This window comes from Brachyistius frenatus, unplaced genomic scaffold, assembly GCF_029030835.1.
Source record: "Brachyistius frenatus isolate BFR_SWC_R1_liver_20210118 unplaced genomic scaffold, ASM2903083v1 Contig_27, whole genome shotgun sequence".
Lineage (NCBI taxonomy): Eukaryota > Metazoa > Chordata > Actinopteri > Embiotocidae > Brachyistius > Brachyistius frenatus.
This window is the reverse complement of record NW_027210626.1, coordinates 1426064-1451561: the sequence shown is the minus strand read 5'-3', so window position 1 is coordinate 1451561 and position 25498 is coordinate 1426064. Positions and strand designations below refer to the sequence as shown.

Below are 25498 nucleotides of genomic sequence, written 5' to 3'. Positions count from 1 at the left end.
CTGGCAGTGATGAAGACTAGCCTTGTTTGGCTGTCTCAGCGATTCTCTGACAGAGTGATGTCAAATGACATAGCAGCCTGCCTGTCATTGGCTTTGACAGCAGAATAAATCACATGCACAAATAGCTGCGTCAATTTACAGAACGATTGCACTGCATCTTTTCACCTACATCAATAATAACCAGTAACAACACGCACGCACACACACACACACACACACACACACACACACACACACACACACACACACACACACACACACACACACACACACACACACACGCACACGCACACACACACACACACACACACACACACACACTCACAGGCATCAGCTCTTAGTAAAGTAAAAGTGTGTATTACCTGTATAAAAAGGCAGGCTGAAGCTGGGTACGCTCCCTCTCTCAGCAGAGACTACGACTACGAAGCCCCGAGTCAATACAGAGCACAACCAGACAGCCACACACGCACACACACCCAGACGCACACGCAAAGCGCACACGCACACACGCACACACGCACACACAGATGCACACACAGCAGGACTGAGAGGGCACGGAGAGAGCAGGAGTGATGTGTGGTATGACACCAGCGGGCACCCAAAATGTGTAAAGCAAGTGGTTGCTATGGCAACAGACTGGCGGGCCAGTCACTCGGGTCCATATGTAATTCAGATGCGAGAAACATGTCACGTATCAGCCACTGCTGAATAGGAAATGATGGCTGCAATATTTTTCTGATACATGATGTTCGTCTGAGTAGATGTAAAAATAAAAAAAAAAAGCCCAGACTTTTGCCTGCTGAAATAATATCAATATTTAGAATTATTTTTCAGAATAAAATGATATCAATCCATGTAATAAGTAGGAGATAATATTGTTAGAAAATAGACAGTTATTTTTTTTAATTTCAAAACAAAGATGAAATGTCAGGCTGTCACATCTAATTCAACACATGCCTCAGGCAGCTGATTTTATGATTTTATTTTATCGAAGCGAGCCAAACATATTTATGTTTCCTTTTAATTGTGATTTGGTATATCATAATTAGCCATCTTTATCTTATAATTATGATAATTATAATATAATTATCTGCATGATAAGAATGCGAAAGTCCTTAGTGTCCAGCACATATTCAGTCCTTTCTATCCAGACCAATGTTCCCTGCTAACTGGTTAACATGCTAACTTCAGGAGATATCCCTGCAATACTTGGACGTCTCGAACAAAACATCAACACAGCTATTTCTGCTCATACTGCTCATACTGCTGATACTGTGGGTAAGCTTAGTACATTTTTGAATGTTTTAAACTAAACATCTTACAGATTGCTTCTTTAAGCACTTGGTTTTGACAAAGAGTAGGAATAGGGGTATTACAAAAATATATATTTTTTAAAGATAATTCAGTGCTGTACTCCAAAATACTTGTAAATAACGTTATCATATTCCCTTTATATCCTTCAGCACATCAAAATACCAATCGTTTTGTCAAAAACAAATATGATCAATTGTGTGTTTTGTATGAAATATTTTTTGCAAAAAAAAAAAATCAGAATTTATTCCCTTTGTTTCAGTCAGACTTCAGCTTTGCTCGGTACGTCTCAGAGATTCAGACTCAAACTTTGGATTTGTCACTTTTTGTTTGTGTTCATACTTCACACTAGAGCTTAATTTGGGAAAATCACCTCCCTGTTACTGCTAAACATGCTGATTTAGGCTGATAAGATGGGGGGACTTTTACAACAGAAAACCTAGCCCAGGATTGTTGACACTATGCCCACTTACTTGCGTCAGCTAAATGACACAGACATCAGTCAGTGCAATATCACTAATATAACACCAGGGCGGCTTTGATTTATGCAAGCCAGTCACTCCCGAGAATAACCCTCAACAAACCTGTGCATTCTTTCTCTTTCTATGAACTCACGCTGTTTCTCTTTCTCCTCTCTCCATCTCGTTCTCTTGACCACTTCCAGCATGGCTGACTGGCTTTTTCAACTTTGTTTCAAAGGAAAGTCAAGAGGGTAATTTCGTGCTTCAGTAGTTCTTGTTTGTCTGAAGAGCTTTTCACAGGGAGGGAAGGCGCACTAAGTGCCAGCATCAGCCCTTCTGCCACCCATCCCGCCCCTCTTACAACCCTCCCCTCTACCCCCCCCCCCCCCACTGCCCTGCTCCTGAGAAGTGCTAATGTATGCTGACAAGATGCTCTGCAGACAGCTTTTACGACACAGCTGCTGAGAGAATGGGTCATTTTTATGCAGACGATTAAGTTATTGAACATTGTATCCTCATTATTATCATAATTACAGATTACTGTCTATAAAAGCGGAAGGAGTGAAGGAGTTTGTCTAAATAATTGAGGCAATTTACATTTTCTACAAATTCATATCGACCATTTTATTCATTAGCCATTATTTTAGAAAAATGTTCTTGTGTTTCTCGTGATGATCTAAATATTTGTTGGCCATTTGATTTTTGAAAAATCCTTAAACTGATTTCATGATCGCAGCCTTTTCTCGATGATGTGTCTATGTCTATGATTCATGCCTTTCATGCAGGTTGGCCAAAATGTTTCAGAGCATTGGAGGACGAATTTAAAGGAAACATATATTTTCTAAGATAATGCTGAGATGAGGCTGAAATCACAACGTTAATTGTTTGGCAACAACTTGCATCCTTGCTTTTCCCTTCTCAGAAAAATAAGTTGTTTTCTTGTTGACATCATTTTCAAGCTTGTCATTGAAGTTGAAATGGTGCTGTTCACTGCTCTTTGATATATTTTAATAATGAGATAAAAGGGGAACATGAGGTCTTGGCAGTTGCTAATTATGTCGACCCAATGGCTAAAAGGTGGCTTAATTTTTATTAGAGCGCAATGCATGGACAGCAATGTCACAATGCTGACTTGAAAAATGTGTTATCAAATGTGGATAGTAAAGTTTTATTATTTGATAAATGTTTTAACAAAACTTAGAGAAAGAAAAATAAAGAAATTATCCATATTACATTTGTAGGACAGTTGTTGAGTTTACTCTACAGAACTTAGAGAGAAAAAGAATGATATGAAACAGGTTGAAATATTATTGGTCAAACTGATCACAATTTTAGTGGCAAAAGTGACCCTGAGAAATTTGGATTCTCTGAACAGAAGAAAATTTTTGATTGTATGCAAGCAAAATAATGCAGATTCAGAAATAAAAAGAGCTAACTATCCAAAATATAATTTTACATTAAAATTGTATTTATTCATATAAAAAGTAATCTCGGAATAGTCGTTTTTCATTTCATAGTTCCTAAGTAAGTCAGATTTGACTATTAAATGGGGTGTTATTATCTGTTTATAATGCAGTAGTGAGAGGTTTTTCAACTAATAATCAGTTCAGAAAAATTTTGAAACATGAAAGTGAAATCTTTGATGCAGCAGATCTCTTAATCTCCTAATCATCTGAACTATTGTCCCTTATTCAAAAATGTTATCAAGACTCAACGACACCGGGCATTGAGGGCAACGGGCAGCTACACACAAAAACACTGTTATCAGCCATAACAAATATTACTAGTCAGGCTTCAATAATAGGGAGATAGGAGGTTAATTGCACTCTTGTAATTGCATGCTAAATGGGTTTGTCTGTGGCAAGCTACAGCCGAAAAGAACAAGAGCCCTGGCAAAGTAAATTGTAGGGGAGTTGTTGCCATGGTTACATGATTGGTACATTATCAGTCTTGTCTCCAGGGTGCGAGTGAGGGTGGGGGGCTGGAGGGTAGGAGCAGTATGGGGTAGAGAGTCAGATTTTATGTGTTAATTATAGCATTGTTAATAACAGTATGTGATTCTAGTGAGGAATCAGAGTGATGCAAACCCACACAGGACACACATACAAACTACAATTACTGCCTCGTGGTTGTCTTGCCAACCAGGCAAGTTTCAGTTTACATGCATGTCTGTCCAGACTCATGTAACACATGTAGTGACAACTTTGAACGAATCCTTAAATGTGTTCACATGCTTGGCCAATAAAGCTGATTCTGAAAGAACACAAAGTTGCTGCAAAGATGCAACAAACTCTAAACATGGACGCTTCCAAAAAATGTCCCCTTGGGGATTAATAAAGTAACTACCTACCTACCTTCACACATCTTCAACCTGTCTGCCCAAAACATCTACGCAATCAGCTGAGTTATGGCCTTAAATGACGACCGGAAAAGTGCTCATGCAGAACATGTTGATGTCACGGAGAGGTTGACCTTTTGCTTATAAAATATCATTACTTCCTCATGTTATCTTCTTTGGTATTTGTATGATATTTTTTCATAATTAACGTAATAATTATTCCATTATGACCATTCTTAAGTTACATTTTGTGAGGTCACACTGACTTTTGACAAATACTCGTCAATTAGACAGACATACATATATATGTATGTACAACCCATAAACCATAATGCCTCTGACCTGGTTCCTCCAGGATTTCTCAAAAGGTTGTTTTTTTTGTTAGTTGCAATCAAAAATGCTTAATTTTAATGACTTTCTCCGAAAAAATTGTAATGTAGTTTGCAGTTATATGGGAGTTTTTCACAGTAAAAGTGCAGGAAATAACAAAAAAAAAATTGCAACTTAAACTTAATTTTTTTTTTAAACTGCTGCCTAATGAAGAAAGAGTTTTAAGTGCTTTAAGTTCTTTTTAAATATCAATTCAAAATACACTGTATGCATTTTGTTAAAACTGCAACGGTGTATAAAACTCAGGTATTTTAACACACTGTGATTAGATTGATGCCAGGAAGTGCAACAACTGGCAGCCTAATTCTCACGATAAGACCACATCGCCTATAAACCTTGTCACGTTAGGTTTTGTCATTTTCTACGGTCAGCCAGCATGTGCTTTGTTGTGATGATGATCACTGTAAACAAGGAGGTTTTTTTTGTTGATAAAACAAGTTTTGTTTGGAAATGCTTACTGTGTATTGTAGAGAAACGTGCTGAGTTGCAAGCTCCAGCAAATATTACAGAGGTGAGTTGAATTTGCGTTAATTGGGTTGATTTACAGTAAATCATCCCTTAACACAGCTTTGCAAAAAGTGCCCCTTTTCTCCAGTGATTACAATAGAAGCACATCTGAATTATAACTATAAAAAAAATGTAAATAGATGTCTCTGATGACAGGTAAAACAGAAAAAAACGATAAGGACATATTACCTGCAGTTATAGCGGGAGCTCCAGTCAGCTCCCCATTGAAGCCGTTCTCCCGGGCGGAGTAGGGGGCTGTGGCCACTTGGGCCCCGCCAGGCTGGCAGGTCCTGTAGGCTGAAGAGGAGAAGCCATTGGCTCCATGGGTGCCACCAGGCTCCTGCCCTCCTGATGTGTCCCACTGCGGGGTCCCGTCTTCTGGCTGTCGACTGTCTGCCATGCTGGTGCTAGCTAGCAGCCGGGGAGCTCAGGCGAGGGATAGGGTGTCTCCTTCTGGGAGACAGACGTAAATAGATGGATGAGAAAAGGCGAGGCGTGGTCAAAACTCTGCATGTCTGTCCTATTGACAGCAATGTTACATAAAGGAGAACAGAACGGTGTGTGGACCGGAGGAGGCTCGAGGACACACTGCATCAGTCACATTCACAAATCTCTTTTTGTCAGTAAATAATCCCTGCTGCAGCTCCACTGAGCTTCACTGTCAACATTTCTGAAAGTGCAGCTGTGCTTTTGTGAGTTTGTGTGTAGGTGGTTATTTGAAATGCTGTCCTTCGATGTCAGCGGGCAGATGACAACCACTGGATGAGACCCTATTGATTTGTGCGTGTGTCTTTGTAATGACTCATACAGGCAGTCGCTCAGATGGAAATAATAAAGTGAACAGAGCAGACCTTGGGTCTTTGTGACTCAGGCAGGGTTGTGGGGATTTGAGGTGGGTGCTAATCAATCGGACAAGACCCAGTCCAATGTTAGACAAATAGTTTGAGTCAGATAACCACTGCAGCATATTATGTGAAAACCCAATGGCAAATATTCCAGGAACAAAAATGACGTACATCAAACACTTGTAATGGAAAGAAGATATTTTGATTTGTCCAACATGGACTTTACAGTGTTGACCACCAGGGTACAAAAACTGTGGGGCTTACATGAATATATATATATATATATATATATATATATATATATATATATATACATAGCATAATCTCATGCTGATTGTAGATGCTCGATCAGAGCGAATGGAGAGGAGATCAAACAGAAGCAAAAGGGAGAAAATATCGATCAGTCCACATTATCGCCTGAGGTAGGGACAGGCAGTGAGAACCAATGATCTGTTGGACAGTATTGGGCAGAAGGTGGGGGAAGGAGATGAATGGGTTTGATGTCGTGTACAATCAATGAAGAAGGTTGTGTATGTAAAGTCCTTAACTTGTGCTGTTATGCTCTTGTGTGGATAATTGAGTTGGATAGGATATTCTTATCATGAATATTTGTATTTTGTTGTATGTTGTTCTGTTTCTTGATGCCTTCACTCTCATAATAAAAGCACAATTCAGTTTTACTGTAAATGGACATAAGCAGAGATGAACAAAGGGCTCGGTCAGAAAAAGAACTGTGAGCCCACAGTCAAACACAACATAGAAAAAACACAGAAAAGGAATTGGCGATTTTTACAGGAAGGTTGTGGACGGTCGCACTTCAAGCTTTTGCAGAATAGAGTGTGTAGTTGTGCAAAATGGTGTGTGTGTGAGGGAGCAATTTGTCATTTAGCTCTGCAGTCCACAGAGATCCAGAGATAAAGGGAAGTCTGCTGGAGAAAACAGGAGTCAATAACTGTAGCCTGAGACCAAGGTACTGCTACAGTGAGCACTAGTCACTGCATTCGGTTCATTCAATACTACCGCTCACTGTCCACCCACCAAGAGAGTAATACAGGATGGAACAGAATAAAATAGAAAAGGGTGGAGCCCATGTACCCGGGGGGTACCTTTGCAGTTTGTGCGAGTATGTTAAAAGACTGAAATAAATGATGTCCACATACTTGTGTTAAGGAGGAAAATAAACACAAATAATTATAGAAATTAGTGTACATCTAATCTTTTGTTCATATATTGTCAAAGTAACCCATTAATGGACAACTGAGGTTATGTACAGGACATGAGCATCCGATTCAAATTTTGCCAGCCCATAATTGGCTGTCATCAGTTATTATTGGGAACAAAGAAGTGGCTGGTAAGGGTCCTCCTCCATCTATTATTATTGGGCTTATTGGGTCGTTATCAAGGGCGTATAGGACTGTTGGAGTACCAGCACCAGGCACACCGGCCCTTCATTGTCACGGTAACAATAAAAAACATGCTGGTTAACATGGTTATGAGATGGTTCGGTTTAGGCACCAAAAATAATGTGTTAGATTTAGGAAAAGGTCATAGTCTGGGTTAGATAAGTAGAAACATAAATTGCATATGAGCATCACCTAAGTTACGAAATATACATTACAATAGTTAAATCGATACGTAAACTAACTTAAGTATTCAGATCAAGATAAGTTAATGTTGACATATTGTTGTTTTCACACGGGACACAGATGGGTGAAAGTCCTTTATTAGATCCCTCCAACCACTTCCTCCCATGCAGACTCTAATCTGATCTGATTTCCTCCATTGCTACCATCATAATTACTACGGCCAACAGAGGTCACTGTGTTTACTGAACATACTCGTAGAACCGCAGTTATGTCCAATATTTGCTATGTTATTCCAGTGCACATGTTTCATTTCAGCTCAGTAGGGGAGTAAGGAATAGCTCAGCAATAAATGAAATAATTGTTAAGATTTTTAATTTTCTAAAACACAGGTGTAACTAGTGTCCTCAGAGGAACATTACAAACATAGCTACACTTTTGCATAATTATCAGTGTTTGTAACATTCAGTGCTGTCACTTAAGGGGGACTCAAGCACAACTGTGCGATGATGTCTTATAAATGGTAGAATAAAGTGTGAATGATACCTTTACAAAGGCTCCACAACACACAACACGGCTTTACAAAAAAACACTCCTTCTGCCTGTGTCCAAAAGCCACAGCAGTATATTTTGGTTTGTCCCTTCATTGTCTCTTTTGTAACGTGTTCACCTACTGTGTCCCTGTTCAAGCCTCCATTGAGGAGCACTTCTAATATTAAACACAGAGATGAGGCTGATATCCTGATGGTATGTCTATGTGCTGTCTGTCTGATGATGAAGGTCACTTTGCGCTCTGTGGCCGATTTCCAGACGAGATCATCCTGACTAGGGGCCAGACTCAGGGTGTCAGTGGTTCATGTGGAGCAGAGGGAAGGGGATGTGTGGTGTTGCTTCCTGGAGGCCTGTCGAGATGCTGATGCCAGTGTTTAGCGTACGGTGTGCATGTTTATGCACAAGGGTGTGCTGCATGGATGAATGAAACAGCACCACCTTCTGGGTTAAAGCCTGAACGAAAACAACTGGGACCATAGTCTACATTAGCATAATTTATGTGAAACAACTCGTCTCATCAGCCTAAAAGACAAACTGGGCTGCAGCGCACTACAGGGATTCTTCCCTACGAAACAACATGACATGCATTAGGACAAAATACTGGCCCGAAGTCTGATGTAAAAATGGCAGCAGTGGGTGCCCAGGAGACAAGAGCAAATTGGGAGGGTTGATCTCACCAAGCAAGAAGAGAAAAGTAAAAACAAAAAGGTTTGTTGAGATCTGTTTAGAAAGGAAGTGAAGGGGACAAGTGATGAGCAGACAATTGTAGATTAAATGATATATATTGTTCGGATAATGTACAGTCCAGCAATGGTGATATTACAGAGTGAGACGTCGGGCTTCTCAGTAGACAGCAGGTCTGTTGCACTTGGCAAAAAGCCTGTGGCTCTCTGCCAGGGGGTTGGTTGATGCTGATAGGTACTCTCTCTATGTCAGGGAACAATGGAGTTAAATAGTGAGGAGAAGAGCACAACTGGGCACCACTGCAACTGGACATTTACAAAGTAGGATAGTAGCTCAGCACTCTTTAATGTCAACAGGGAGTGTTATACTGTAATTTCTGTAATTTTTGTTGAGGTATAATAGGTCATATATTTTTTTAAATGATCCAAACACTACAGCTGTTGATTTATGTTCAATCATTTATCATGTTTTTGTGTTGTGAATAATATAATTAATGACATTAGCCATCAGTTTTCATGAACATTTAAAGGAAAACATATTTTGTAGACACACAAACTTATGTGTATTCTGCTTTGTCATAATATTATCATATTCAACATAATTTTCTAAAGCGTTCCAGGAGAACCTTCTGTAATACGATTAAAGGTCAAAACCACATTTCCAAAGCCCCAGCACTTGATACTCCTGACCTGCTTTTAAAAGCTTGACTTAATTGTAAATATCAAATGCAAATTTTAAACATTTTAGATCCAAAGGTGAAGAAGCAAGAGAAAGGTTGTTTCTAAAAGGTAAGAATAAAACCAGCTTAGTGCAGCATCTTTGATGCCAACCCAGGTTTTGAGGCGATCGATTAAAATGGTGTGGACAGAAAAAACACGAGTTTCCCACTTTTTTCACATTGGACACTTGTGATCACACGTACTGACAGATGTTTACCTCATATTGCAACATGTAATAACATGCGGAAAATATGTGGAAAGGTTTTCACATGATTTACATTTGCACAATCACGTGGTGAGTGACGAGGCTACAATGATTTTGTAACAGCTTAAAAGTATAATTCGGTAAAATGAAACCATAAACACACATTATGCTTCTACAAAGCTTTGTGTTTTTCAAGAGCACAACAGCAGTGTTTTAAAAGAAAAGGAAGCTGCAAGCGACAAGAACATTAATTAGTTGCTAAGGAGGCTGAATATTTGCATGAGATATTTATAATCCTAATATGATTAAAGTGGTTGCTCGGCAACATGTACATATGTACAGTGCAATTGTGATCTGCGCTTATTGCTTCACATTTGGATCTGTGTTACAGTGCACATTAATAAGTAGCAGTTGCCTCATAGTGTCAAGCGAAGGCGTGTTACGTCCATCGTTTGTGGGCGCGCTACACTCGGCAGCTCAACTTTGTTACTCGTCCTGAAAGTGTTTAACATCTGAATCCCGTCTCATCCTTTCACTCACATCTCTCTGGCACACTGATCCTTTTACAGGAATGAATGAAAACCGGAAATTTGCGTTTTCCAACACCTTGATGTAAGGTGATGAAAATAATTTAGTACATGTGCTGCATTTTTTTTTTTTAAGTTTTATGTAACGTTTAAGTACAGCATTAATGAGGAAAAAAAGTATATTGTTTTTTGTTTTTTATCAGAAAACTTGAAAAACTCTCTACAGCTGCTGTGAGAGGCAATTTTCTTCACTGTCCTCAGAATAGATCACTCGGTACTTTTCCTCTCCTGACTGTCACGCTAAAAACTGATGCTCAGAAAAGAAGTGGGTTATTCAGAGATGGACAGATGGGCAGACCATGAAAATATATTTAATATTAAGAGTTTTCTTTCTTGCATTTATAGTTTCTGTTGATGAAAAAAAGCAAACAAAGTAAAGAAGTATACATCAAATCTGAACCCAAAATATTCCCAAACAAAACCCTGTTGCCTGCCTGGTTGTCCAGACGTCTGAATCATGGTTGACTGTTTCTGTGTTTTCATGCTCACAGCAGTATTGACATTTTCCACAGACAGCGGTATAGCGTAATACTTTTAATATAATATTTTTGCAATTTTGAATCCATAATTTTAATAAGCAGGTGCGAATTTATTTGAACCTTCTTTTGAATAACTGTCACAAATTAACATCGCTGCTGGTATGAAAAGCTTTTATGTGAAATATTCGCCGGCAAGTATTTTGCATTTATTTGTCATCCCTCTGGTGTATTAAGAAGTTTCTACTGTCAGCTGACCGGTACAACCACAGGGCTTGTTGTCATCCACTGAGTATTTAAAAGTATTTAAAAGGCTGTGGGTTTAGTGCCTTGCTGAAGGGCACATTGACAGTAACTTTCGAGGGAGGGAAGGGTGAAGTGATATTACTTTTATCATCAGTATTTTCCCAATGAGGCACAATCGGTACAAAACAACAGAGCTGCAGTCAAAAGAAAGAAGATGAACTGGCAAGGACACACTATTATAAGTAGATTCAAACCAAAACACAAACACACACACTTGTTTCAGCACTTGCCCCACACGGGCATTCCCATAGCCTCCAAATAGCAGGTGGGCTGTCCGACTGGAACATAAATATAGTCCATTAAGACAGAGACTATTAAAGTTTAAAAAAATTTGATTAAATGCACGTATCACTCGTCACAGCAAGAAGAGCTTGGTAAAGTGGAATTGTATGTTTTTCCAGAGGCTGAAAGTGTTCCACTGCATCATGACTACCACCAGTCCCCTCTCAAATCAGGTGGAAATAAAAAATAAGGCTGAAATGCCTCTTAACCTTTCAATGACTTAAAACATTTAAAAATATTTTTCATATCAGTCAGTCATGCTGGAAATGTTATCAGAAATTTTATGATGACTGCAGTGTAGTATTACAGTTGAGTGCTGTTTTGTATTGAGTTTTTATAAACTAACATGAATTATATTAGCTCAACAAATTATCATGCAGATTGCAGGATAATTACAGGCTGATCTGGTATAACAGCTCTTAACTATAAAAACAGCAATTTAGAAAAGCAAAATCTAATAATGACATCATGTAGCAATCCAAAACTTCCCTGAAGATAAACTTGCAAACGGAGAGAATATTCTGGTTTATTTTTAGTCATTTCAAGGCAATTTACCCTCCTGTCAATACAAGCACGCATCACAATGTGTGTCCAGCTCAAAGATTTGGAGCGAAACTGATAAACTGTCTATGAACTCATCAGCCATAAAAATTCTAGCCAGACAAAGTAATCGGCAAGTTAATTAAGAAGTCCATTTGTCATTTCTAAGGCTCTTATCTGCTTCTTTTTCTTCTTTTGTCTGATTTCTTAGCATCCTTGCAGTTCTTCTTTCCACCTGTTATTTCTTCTTCCTCTTCACCTTCCTCCACCTCCTACCATCGCTGTTCCTCCTCCTACTCACTCCTCCTCCTCCACCTTTCATCGGGCTTCGTTTTTTTCTCCTCACTGCTCTCTATCGCCTCATCTTCCTCCTACGATCTGAGCACTTTCACATGCTGCCATCTCATTGTGTGTGTGTGTGTGTGTGTGTGTGTGTGTGTGTGTGTGTGTGTGTGTGTGTGTGTGTGTGTGTGTGTGTGTGTGTGTGTGTGTGTGTGTGTGTGTGTGAGTCACACAGATGCTGCATTGCAGGGCTCTCTTCTGAGGGCCATTTCGCTGGAGGAGCCAGAGAGCAGGAAAGACTGGGGATGTAAGAAGTATGTGTGTGTGTGTGTGTGTGTGTGTGTGTGTGTGTGTGTGTGTGTGTGTGTGTGTGTGTGTGTGTGTGTGTGTGTGTGTGTGTGTGTGTGTGTGTGTGTGTGTGTGTGTGTGTGTGTGTGTGTGTGTGTGTGTGTGCTCTCTCATACACTATATGTTCACGCATGTGTCTTCCATATTGTATGTTAAGTCGGGCGTATGTGCGCAGGCATGCAGTTGTTCCAACGCAAGGTCATGCTTAGTCTAAACATGGTTAAAGCAACAGGTCAACACTTAGAGAAACACACTCATCGGCGATTTGGCCCTAAAATGATATGACGATACCTCTGGGTGTTTTTGCGATAACAATATTTTTGACAATATGATAAAATACTGAAAAAATATTTTATTATTAACGCTAATAGCACACAATTTCAACAAGATAAGTGTAACAGATTTAGGTGTCAGCAAAAACATAACAATATGCCAACAAATATTCAGTAAAAAAATAAACAAAAATTATCTTTCAGTCGGTAGTTTGTAAACAACAGAAACTCAAAGTGAGATTCAGATTGTGTAAACAGCGTAATTAGCAGATAAAATTTTTTATTTGGACTGATTTGACATTGACATTTGTCCATTAATAAATGAGTTTTGGGCTTTTGTTGCACTTTTATTTCATAAGGAGTTGAGTCGTTCACCTGAGCTCCTGTTGAGCTCTGTGTTCGTGGGGCGTGGGCGGAGCCGCCCTTTAGGCGCACACAGACCACAGACCACACACCGTCAATTAAACTCTAACACCTGAAAACCTGTAGAAAACAGCAGCTTCTAGTCATACACTTATGCTGTCTACTGGTATGGTGTCATTACATCAACAGGTGGGAATATCGGCTTTATCAAGATAGGAATTTTTTTCTATCGTGTTGAAAATTATACCAGTATCATCGTGAACGATATGATATGGCACTCCACTAATTCTTATAGTGTACAGATTGACAGATTTTCTTTGCTGATATTGATACTGATACTTTGATGTCATCACCAGTTACACATTACGCATTATCACATAAATCGTAACTTTTTAACTGCGTTTAAGGAGGGAAGAGTGTAACCCGGGTTGTATTCTCTACGTACCATTAAAACATTTCCCTGTCTCACATGCATGCTAGCGATAGAAGCTACAATTTTCCAAAGTGCACTAAATGGTTCACATGCAAATGTTTGGTGAGTTCAAAAAGAGTGAAATAAGGTGTTCTAATGTAAGATTAAGATGAAACCGAGTGATTTAATCCGCCTCATCGGGCTGCCCAAGTGGAGCCCATGTATTGGAAATGCTGTATTAGCTCACTGATACTGACGAGATTCAGTCCTGTGTTAATGAAACAAAACGTGTATTTTAAATTGAAAACACTGAATGACCAAAATTTTTTGACACTAGGTAGTACCGAAGCAATTCGGTCGGTGCCATAAAAGTATTAAAGTTATATATAACGTATGTAAGGTAGAGCCAGCAGACAACTGGCATACAGTGGCTTAGCATGCAAACATACAAAAATAGAAGTAATAAACACCACCATCTTTCAGGGGTTATGTGGCAGACTGTTTCTTGGTAACTCCCTCGAGGGCCAGCTTGTTAAGGAACTGGTCTCAGCCAAGACACAGTCCAGCTCACAACTCCAAACAGGGAATTTTTTTTGTAATATATTTTGACTTTTGTGTGGATTTAATAAATGAGATGGAACTTGTTCATTAAGCTTTAGAAGTGTTGGTGGTCAGTTTTCTTTTGTTACCACTAAAACTAGCTGTTTCCCTGCGTTTTCAGTCTTAATGCTGACAGGCTGCTGGCTCCCGCTGAATATTTCAAGAACAAATATGAGAGCGGTGTTAATCTTCGAGTCAGCAAGAACATGAATACATCCATCCATTATCTATACCCGAACAGGGTCACGGGGGGGCTGGAGCCTATCCCAGCTCACATTGGGCGAAGGCAGGGTACACCCTGGACAGGTTGCTAGTCCATCACAGGGCCAACACAGAGACAGACGGAAACAAAGACCATTCACGCTCTCATTCACACCTCAGGGCAATTTGTAGAACAACCAATTAACCTGAGTCGCATGTTTTTGGATGGTGGGAGGAAGCCAGAGGACCCGGAGAGAACCCACGCAGGCACATAGAGAGCATGCAAACTCCGCACAGAAAGGCCCAGGCCCAGATTCAAACCCAGAACTTTTTTGCTGTGAGCCTACAATGCTAACCATTGCACCACTGTGCCACCTAAGATGAATACATGTGTTTCCCAAATGTAAAACTATTCCTCCAGCTGTTTCAGTATATGGAAATCTTCATTCTTTGTGAATAATAACTTCACAGTAACACAAAAAAAAGTTGAAGAAGAATTTACAGAGGAAGTTGAATTATTAAAATTGGCATGTCAGTGTCTATTTTTCACTCAACATCTTCCATTTTTATAAAACCCGAAAAGAAACTCATCTCATAACTTCTTCAAGATGCTGTTGAACACGACTTTATTTGAGCAGCTTTCAGTGAAAGGTTGTAGGTGTGCTCTAAATGCTGCTTCAAAGGCTCAACATCTGAGAAATATGCATGCTGGGAGTTTTGGCAAGAAAGCGAAAAAGATGTTGAACAGCATTAAATAATGCCTCTTAGCAGCATCAATCCAGAAGTAATGTTATTAGCCCTTTAAAAGCCTGTGATTGAACAATGATGCAAAGAACAGGATGCAACACAGAGACACCCGTTGTTTCCTGATTCTTCTCAGAAAAGACGACCGCCTTGGCCATTTGTTCAAACACTTAAACGGGGCCTCTTATAGCTAAGTGCACAGTTAACTGTTCTTCAGAAGCCAAAATGGAGGTATTTACTTACAAATACCTACCTATATATTTTTTTAACTCAGCGTCAGCATGCATACTGTATCAAATCTAAACGTAAAATCACACAAGTAAACCTTCAATATTTATTGTATCTATTACAGCCATGATTTCTCTACCATATAGCCACAGACATAAGTTGTTTTCTCCATATTTGAAATTTTCTGCACTAGCTCTTTTCATTTGTCCACATCTGGGCTCTCCTGCAGTTTTTCCTTATTCATTTATTTACAATATTCTAATCAAGTAATTGCCCTTTTTCTTCATTATTCCAGGTGTTATGACACCAAATATAATATAACCGGATTCATATAAATATTCATAATATGCTCTGTTTTCCTTTTTCTTTTTTTCAACCTTTGTGGTCTTCAAGCAAATTATCTTGTTCCAGTGTACAGATGTACCTACTTTATTTGGTCTAAATGAGCAAACATGTTCTCATGTTACTATGAAAATGTATGTAATTCATATTGTGGCACAAACCATTGCAGTACACAATCTAATAGCTTCTTCAGGAATCATTTGCATCAGTTGCTGAAGCCTGTTTTTATTACGTCTGTTCATAATATCCCTTTTCTGTTCAGTCTTTTCACTCTATTCTATCCTGTTTCTATGCAGTCTTGTAACGAGGTACATCATGATCTTGCAGGAAAACAATGCAGAAAAATCGTCTACTGGCCCTCATACATACACGCATGTACTGCAAAGAGACTTATCTACTGTCCACAACCAACAGCAATACCTGGAACTCTCTCTTTCTACAGGCGCAGAAAACAAAGAGAAACCATGAAAGCGTGACTGCCTTTCAGTGGGTCTTGGTGCTGATTGTCTCACTAAAGCAGCTCTTCTCTTCCCACTCAGTACCCACTTCCCACTCATAGCTCCTAGCAGCCTGCACTCACATGTACATCCACCCACACGGCCATTTCATCTGTGGAGGTAATAGGCATTCTTTCTGTCTCTCTCTTTCTCTTGCTGTAAATGTCTCTTTTTGACAGATATCACATCGTCACATCTCAAAAGTTGAGGACAAATGGATGGATGTGGTTCTGAGCAGCCTCGCTGTGATTCTATAGGAAGTTTTGGCATGTTTTGGTGTCATTCATTCAGGCATGGTGACGTTTTGCACCAATCCTGGTGTGCAATGATACTTTATTTCACATCATCATATTGTCAGGAAAGATTGTGATGCTCCGAGGGTGAAACCAGGAGCCCTACTATAGGTGTGCTCATGTCCTTTCTGTCCATGTAGTGTTTTAGCTCTAACATGTCTTAGCAGTAGCGTTGCATGAGTTTAGGAGTGTATGTAGAACTATGTCTTTATGTCTCCACTGAAAATGTTACTGTCCGGATTTTCTGTGTGTAGGGCAAGTGGCAAAAATAAGATTCAATGGCAAGTAACAACACAAGCTGCTGTTACTGATGCGGGCTTAGTTTTCAGACCAACAAGATGGTATTTACTATGACTAAAGCAGCCAGCAGATCTGGCAACACGGCATGTATGTATGCACATATGGTGGAGTCTTTACCTGGTTAGTTGGTCTGGGACTTTTGAGGATGAGTCAAGTTGGAGTCAAAGAATCTGTCCTCTCTCCAAATACGACAAGATTAACGTCAATATTGTCAGAAGAATAAAACCCAAGGGAGACAGGGTCCTAGTTGCACCTGTTGACAATGAAAAAGAAGATCAATACTTGTTTCAGATTTTACGTAACCTGCGCCTGTCTACACCAATCTGGACACCTGTGATTTGTTTCTCTGGGGGAGCAGCTGGTTAATTAAACAGTAAGACATCACACAGCAAACAGGGTTTTTAATTCTTTGGCAATCTTAGACAAGCAAAGAAGAAAAGGAAAGGAGAAAGAGAATCAGTTCATTATGTTTTCAGACTTTCTATGAACTATCACACACATATTAGACACAAAACATGAAGAATTCCTGACAAATCTCTCACCAAGCATCAGGAAACACCACTCAACCACGCAGTGCAGTGGAACTCAGCAGTACCACAAACTGCAGCCTTAAATACAAACTTAACACTGTAAACTCCACGAAGGAAACTTTTAATTCGCAGTTGTTGGTGCTATTAGACACTATTGGCTTCATACAGATGGTATATGATGAACTGAAACTGAGTGCAACTGGCCATAATAGAAAACATTTGCAAATCAACTCCTACAGTTCGATACAACCATTTGTTGTTTGTGTACAGAACCCAGATGGATGCATGGTGACGTGTTGGAATCAATAATTAAACAATGGGAAAACACAAATGACCAAACATCATGGAACAACACCTCCACAATTGCATCTACAGTGGCTTCAGACAGTATTCAATTTTACTGACTGCATGTTAAGACTGCCAACTTGCATCTACAAGAGTGAGAGAATCAGAAAAAAAAACATTTCAAGTCTGATGAGACAAAAACTGAAATATTTTGGGAAGAGCTCAAGGCACTATGTCTGGGTAATACAAGGAACAGCTCATGATCTGCTCATTGTCCCTGTACTGAAGCATGGTGGTGGCAGCATCATGCTATGGAGGTACTTCTCCTTACGCAAGAAGAAACGAAGCTGCAATGGCTGCCAAGTTTCTAAAAACATGTTTTTACTTTGTTATTATGGGTTATTGAGAAGAGATTGGTGAGAAGAAAGTATCAATTTTATCTGTTTGAAATCAAAATTACAACATTGTAAAGTGTGTAAAATCTGAAAGAGTCTGAATACTTTCTGAAGCGACTATATATTACAACAAACTCTACAAATCTAAAACACCACAAACGACAGAATTAAGTTTTTGAATTTCCACTACTCACATTCATTCTACAGCTCTTTGCAGCTGGATTTGTAATCACAGCCAGCAATAACATACATTTAGTTACACCATCGTTTTAAAAAAAAGCATTTCAATGTTTGCCTATTGAGCTTAAATCAGGTTATTATTATCTACCCGCAGGCAAAAATGGCAAAAATACCTGCAGGCTAAGAATAATTGCTCCATTTCACTACTAATGTTAAATGGGCCAAAACTGCACAGCTCTGTTCAGGATTGAAGAAATACTGAATATTTTCCCTCAAGCAGCAACAATGGCTACAAGTAGATGAGAATATTGCATGAGAGATGAAAGTGTTTAAGTGTTAAAATTGGTATAAAACACTTTGACAGATGTAGATAATTGTCTATTGTTGTAGTGCCCAAAATATTTCAAATTGTATGGCTAATTTAGCCACAGGACGAAATACAAATTTTCTCCAGCATTTCAAAGAAACCAAGAAGAATATAATTGATTAAATAATTTTCTTTAGACTCTATATGGATACCCACTCCTCGACAGATGTTCATAATCTGAACCAATCAGCTAATGCATGGACATGTGGATCAGAAACTGAGCGCAGAAAGTCCTCTGAGAAAAAACACAAGTCATCAATGTTTTCAATAATTCCATGGTGACAATTCATGAAAGTGTTTACAATAATGTCAGTTTTTGCCTTAAAACAAAAAATAAACGAACGAACCAAAAAAATTGACTTAGCTTAAAAGGATCAGGGCTCTTGGACAGAAACAGGAATGGCTCAGTTAATGGAAGTCTTCTTCTCTTTTAAATGCCTGTTTGACATGACCTCCAGTTACACTCTTGCATATTTTTCAGACCCACAGACGTGGCAATATGACCAAGATATTCAGGTTTTTGTCTATTATGAAGCACCATCTTAACTCAGCTCAGTCTGTTGTTGAACTTCACAAGGAATAGAAAGAGCAGAGTGACCGAACTCAAATCTGAGCCCACCTGTTTGGCTAAGAGAGCCGAAGCCTCGGAGCTTAGGAACCAACTATGTTTAGAAAAGCACAAGACCCGTTTTTATTCTTTGCCTCAGCTCAACAGCAACTGAGGGTCACGTGATTCACGTTGTTTCCCACACATCGCATACTGTATTATACCAGAAGACAAAACACATCAGGAAAGAGGCACAGTGCTGTACATTATCATAATACTTCATGATGTTCGGTGCATTTACTTTTTGTTTTAGATAGTCACAGTTCAGAGACAGGAAATGTGGGTCAGTAAAGGTCCGGCTGGTCAGGAATTGTACCAGGGACACACAGCTGATGGGATGTGCCCATGTGGTAAGCACCCGAACCACTCGGCTCCTGGGTTGCTTTTAAGTTATTTTTTGAGGAGGAAAAGTTGTTTTATGGAGAAATAAAATTGTTTTTACGGGCCATTTAGACCACCAGGGTTGTCCTTCTTACTTTTACACTTTCACAATCTACATGAGATCTGAGGCTGCCAAAAATGTACTTTATTAGGAACTCAATCCAAACATCAGGGTATAAAACTATTTGATAACTGGCCCATCATTAGGCCAAATATTTTACCTGACTTTAAAAACTAAAACCTTAAAATTTCAGTCCTGCTGCTAACAAAGTGATATTAGGATATTATTCTCATTTAAACCAAACCGAAATAACAAATACATCAAATGCGTGCATTGTGTTTAACAACTTAATGCACAAATATGATGTATGTTTCAATGAGAGCACACACGCATGCACAAATGCAAACATACTCTAAGAAAGTGTTTGAGAGCTTAGAACACATAATTTCAAGCTCTTCTCTCCTTTCCCAATGTAAAGGTCGCTTTTGCTTCTTATGCAACCTTGCCACTTGAACACACAGACACACACATACGATGAAAGTGCTTTGTCTCCGGGGACTGCACATCCAGCAGCCACCTGTCAGCCTGTATTTAATGCATTCTGCAGGGGGTGGTGTGTGTGTGTGTGTGTGTGTGTGTGTGTGTGTGTGTGTGTGTGTGTGTGTGTGTGTGTGTGTGTGTGTGTGTGTGTGTGTGTGTGTGTGTGTGTGTGTGTGTGTTTTAAGTGACCAAGCTGCTTTGAAAGTGCAAGGACTTCATGTATTGTGGATGAATCTGTGTGAGGAGTTCAGACATTTGTGCTGATTCCTGAAGGACTTTCAAGAAAGATTTGTTTAGTGCTTTGGATTTTTTCAGTAGTACTGTAAAATCTGCTCTTAGAAGGTTTGATTGTGAATCACATGGCTATGTAAAGCTAAGGCTTGACCTCTGCCTGCATAATGCTGCACTAAAACTCTCACAATATGTAGTGTCACGACAACCTGTGTGGGTACGGACAGAAGTCCAACCTACGGTACGTTTATAGCCAGGCCAGCAGCAAGTTCAGTGTTTGTCAGTCCAACACTTCAGTCCTGACTGCAATTTCTCAATAAGTCTTGGAGGGACTGCGATGAAATTCTGTACAGAAATCCATGAATCCTACTTTGGCGATCCTCTTTAGCTGCTGGAGGGGTTCACATTCACTTTTAATTTGACTGCCAGGGTGAATTGTTGTAGCTTTGGTGAAACTATAACATTTCATTTAGCTACGAAGGTACTTTTGTGTCTTTTTAATACAATCATATAAAACACAAATTTAACAGCAAATGTCTCGCACTGCAATCAAAACTAGAGTTTGTAAGTAAAAATATATTTTATTCTAAGTCCATACTTTTTACTTACAAATTCTAAAACAGTCTTTTATTAAATAAGACACAAAAATACCTTCAGTTTTGCGTAATCCAAATTTTAAGTTGCCCAGAACTTTGGTGTTTGACAAAGCTTGTACAAAGTTTATTTGATGGCAGCAGAATTAGCTGAAACAAGCTGCTGAGCACGTTAAACTACAGCACACCTGAAAAATAGCAGCATGTTTGCAGTGTCACTGTAAACATGTCAGTAGTTACTTTTAAACATCACTGTGTGTGAATCTTATGGACAATTAATGGTTTCAGTGTCCTCATGTGCTGACCGATGTCGACTTTGAATGTGAGCAGACGACTCACGTGTTATTATTCATACAATAATTTGAGGGTACAGTACGTGACGGTCTCCTACGTGGATGTGAGCCAGTGTTTTTTGCCTTCCCGTCCAAAGCACAATGGGCGGAGAGAGCACCGGGTTTCTGGGGAATTTGGAACATCCCATTGTGTTTGGGTGCCATCGCTGCAAAGCAAAGTGGTAGCGACTACTTCAATTACAAACGGACCTATTCTACTGTTCTCACGGCTGCTGGTGATATCACTTCACAAAGGTGGAAATGGGGGCCTACATTCATGAAAGTGATGGTGGCATATTCAAAGTAAAGGTTTCACCAGGAGTTTAACGCCATCTCTGTGTCCTCGGACTCGTTATATGATGAATTATAAACACGAGGGCCATTTAATATCCGTTGCACAGCAAACATCCATTTTGTTTTCCTGGCACAGGACAAGTCGCGGTCAGCAAGCTTCGTGCAGTACAGAAGACAAAGTTTACGCCAAGTGGATCCACGCTGACACATGTGAACATGCAGATAGCATGAAATGGCCCTGGGGGCAGATCATTATTGCGTATATGAAATTCTAGTGTAATAGCTCTAATCCAGCCATTTATTTCAAGTTGACTTACTTTGTCCTGTGATAAAAATCATTATTTTATGTAATTGTTACTGAAATGAAAAATCTGTGCTATTCAACAGAATTTTTCCAAAGCTTAAGCTGGGAAAAGTGATTATTCTTCTCTATTAGCCTCACATTTATCATCCTTCTCCTCATTAACCTGCTCTCCCTCAGAATTAGTGGGTGCCATGATCTACTGGAGTTGTAGGAATCTGTGTGTGTGTGTGTGTGTGTGTGTGTGTGTGTGTGTGTGTGTGTGTGTGTGTGTGTGTGTGTGTGTGTGTGTGTGTGTGTGTGTGTGTGTGTGTGTGTGTGTGTGTGTGTGTGTGTGCCTCACCCTCAGTTTCTATCATTTTATACCAAAGATTTGCAACAATATGAAACATTTTAGAGCGTTGTAGGGAAAAGTTGCAGCAGTGTCACCTGACTTGTTTCAGAGCGACTCCGGCCAGCCGACGGTGTCACCTGGGACTCACTACCAATCAGCTCATAGCAGCAAGTCAGCTGGTCACGTCATTTGCAAACTGTCAGCTGATCAACAAGGCAGAGTTTTGTGAGGATCATCTCATGACTTTATTTGATTGACAGCTGTATGCAAATGATACCAGCCTTTCTTTCTTTTCTTTTTTTTTTTAATGTTTTTGCTGTTTCATCAGTAATAAATATGCAACTGTTGGAAGTAACTTACTTTCACTATCCTTATTTACATTTTAAAATACTACAAATTATATCCAGCTAGGAAAATGCCGGGCAGTTAAAATGAAAGTACAGAGAGTGGTTGCTATGGAGATGTTACTCCGTCTCATCCAGTTGCTTTGGTATAAACTGGCAGGTTTCAGGATGTTGCCACACTGGTGAACAACAAGTTGTTTCAGGTTTCAACTCAGCTCCTCACAAATCTTTGGTCTGAACTTGCCTTTGGACACACAACTGAAACACTGTTTTTACAATAATTTTGTGGTGAATTTAAAGATCCATTAGGTGTGAGAATTTCATTTGCAAGATGAAAAATAAAAAAGAATAATTCCATCCTGATATTTAATTTTACAAAGAAATTGCCACCCCATCCACACTAATTGGCATTTTTTTGGCTGAAATGCGTTGACTGATCAGATGGCATACTCCGGTATAACAGTTTCTGGTTTCTGGCTGAAATACTGTGTAGTTAAAGAAATGAATGAAAGAACCGATATTTAAGTAGGAAATGAGCTGATTATAGGAGTATAAACTAGTGTGTCTTTTTATGGGAAGGTAATTCCTTCCAGGCCTAGTACAACACTATTTAAGCTTAACTTAATTAATTTAGTCGATTAAACTCAGACAATACAGCATTTATGTCCATTATTGAAAACTGTCAATTTAAACTCAATTCAGTTTTAATTACAGCTACTGTTCATGACCCAGTCTTAAAGAGGTTGTTTATAATAATACGATTATTACAAAAGAAAAAAGAATATGGGGTGAAAAGGTCTCAACTTATTTCCCCTCTTTTCTAGCAACTTCAGTCCAGAGTTTAACTGTAATTTATCCCAAATAAACCAAGCGCAGCAAAACCATTTCCTATTGTCAAATATGTCCATATTTAAACTAGGGCTGCCCCGATTAGTCAACTATGCATTAGTAGACAAGTCATAGTGAACCAACTTGTCATTAGTCAGAGATGTAATGCAGAAACATGTGTTATGGTTTGAGCCTTCACCTTTAGGAAGGTGGCCCTGTAGATAACCTTGGGGTGACGTATGTCTGCAGCCACTGTGAAGTGCATGCCAACAGCGGCCATTATGTTGCTGTAATCAGCCTTTAAGTGTCCAGATAAGCCCAAATTTCAGTATAAAACTTAAAGTTCAAAGGGTCGTCTTTTTCCCTTGCTGTCAGCAATATGTTAGTAGCAAACACCCAGACACTATTAGGCTAAGATAAAATATATAGTGTTAAAATACATTAACATCTTTTCCCACTGGTTGTTTGGACACGTTAAAGGATCATCATGGCTTTTGCCGTTAATATTGTCGTTAATAGGTGGCCCGCTTCTTGCGTGTGCTTTTAAAACTTTTATTTTAAAAGGGAAAGCTGACTTCTCCAAATTCTATTCTGAAAAGGGACCCGAATTTGACAAATGTTTCCCATTTAATAGGCCTATAACAAGTAGAAACAACATTGTATAAAATTCAATTCCAATTTTATATTCCCATTAAGAACTCAGAGTGATATTTCTGGTGATCAGCAGGGTGTGATGCTTTATGCTGATATGAACACGTTCCAAATGTACAGTTGACCAATCAGATCGCTGGGTCGAAACGACTTGTTGCATAACATGTAATATATAGTATATATGTATATATATTTTAATTGTGAACTGTTGCTTTCTGGATTTTTAAAATTAAAACATGTTGCACCCAATACAATTTTGGGAGTTTCGTTTCATATATCCAAAAAAATATATATATATACATATATATATACTGCTGATATAGACAAAGATAAAGATCTGCCAATAGTTGTGTAGATTAAAATGCTTTTTATGTGCATGCATTTCATAACAATTCCTTTTAATATGTAGGAGCGCCTTAAACAACAACAAAAAGAAAGATGAAGAAGGCAAAGGGGAGTGAATGACAGTCAGGTAGCTGAGTGAGATGAAAATAAAACAAGAGACAAAGAGATGAAAAGATGCAGAGGAGAGTTGGCCAAGAGAAAGAGAGAGAGAGAGAGAGAGAGAGAGAGAGAGAGAGAGAGAGAGAGAGAGAGAGGGAGGGAGGGAGGGAGTGAGGGAGGTAAGGAAAGCAAAGGAGGGAAATAAAAGAGTCTCGCCTGAGGAGTGGGGGGAGTCTGAGCCATTACATCACTGCTGCAGTGGCTGACACTACGAACATTGCTTTCTCTCTCCAACTGTCTCTCTTACAGCATATTGTTACAAACTGTCTCACTCTCTTCAGCTTTATTATTCCGGCTATTGATTGGAAATCATATTTTATTTCTTAAATTTAAATATTGTGAGTGGAGAAGGCTTGAAAATTGAGGTTGCTGCCGGTGGAGCTGAATAACAGTTTAAAAAAAACATTTCTCTTATTAAAGTATGAGGCCTCTGTTGTGTGATGTAGAGTCACTGTTCATTTTACCAGAGCTTCGTAAGCCTGTTATTATACCTGATAAAAGTGTAAAAAAATATTCAGATGTTCGTGGAAATGCTTTTTATCTCAGAGGATATACTGCTCATCTGTTTATGCTGTTCCATACCTCTGCCTGGTTGTGGTGAGCCTGATGTTGGTGACTTACAATTATTTATCTACATTATTCAGCTTTGTGCACTTGTGATCAACAAGTGGCATAATAAATTAATGTCCACTTATCTGGAGAGCCTGAGGAAAGGACTAATAATCAATTTAACAGACACCATATTAAAAAATGCTTTAAAATCACTGTTGGGAATTTAGAACAAATTATACTTTGCTTCTGTATTGGTACGATAATGAAAACTACGATAAACTTCAATTGAGTCGTAAGCTACCTGATACTTTCCAAAAATGTAAAACTTCCATATTTCGGTTGTTATTTAATATGCTCACAAAAAAAGGTTGGTTTGAACAGGGCAATAAAAACTGGTGCAGATTCTTTATTTTTAAGATGCTGGAAAATGTCCTGAGGTCAAATAAACTTAGATATTTTTCATAAAGTAACAGGGCACATTTCAAGAAGGTATTCATATTTACATATAATAAATAGTGCTGTATGTGTGTGTGTAGTAGATCCTGGGTAATTGATATGTGGATAAATGACTAAGGATATC

At 39.0% G+C, this 25498-nt stretch overlaps 1 protein-coding gene and 1 long non-coding RNA gene across 15 annotated transcripts in view; one reads left to right on the top strand and one right to left on the bottom strand.

Annotated features, from left to right (window-relative positions):
- LOC138620904 (uncharacterized) overlaps positions 1-25498 on the top strand; it is a 100103-nt gene that overhangs the window by 27335 nt on the left and 47270 nt on the right. The gene's annotated exons all lie outside the window — the stretch shown is intronic.
- map2 (microtubule-associated protein 2) overlaps positions 1-25498 on the bottom strand; it is an 84100-nt gene that overhangs the window by 32319 nt on the left and 26283 nt on the right. For 13 of the 14 annotated variants that reach the window (XM_069698535.1, XM_069698520.1, XM_069698525.1 and 10 more), the window contains exons 3-4: positions 16786-16921; positions 5197-5460 (exon numbers count right to left, since the gene is read on the bottom strand). In XM_069698535.1, the coding sequence (XP_069554636.1) occupies positions 5197-5407 (211 nt within the window). In that variant the 5' untranslated portion in view covers positions 5408-5460; positions 16786-16921. The remainder of the gene's footprint in view (positions 1-5196; positions 5461-16785; positions 16922-25498) is intronic. The other variant, XM_069698522.1, reaches the window with a different exon arrangement.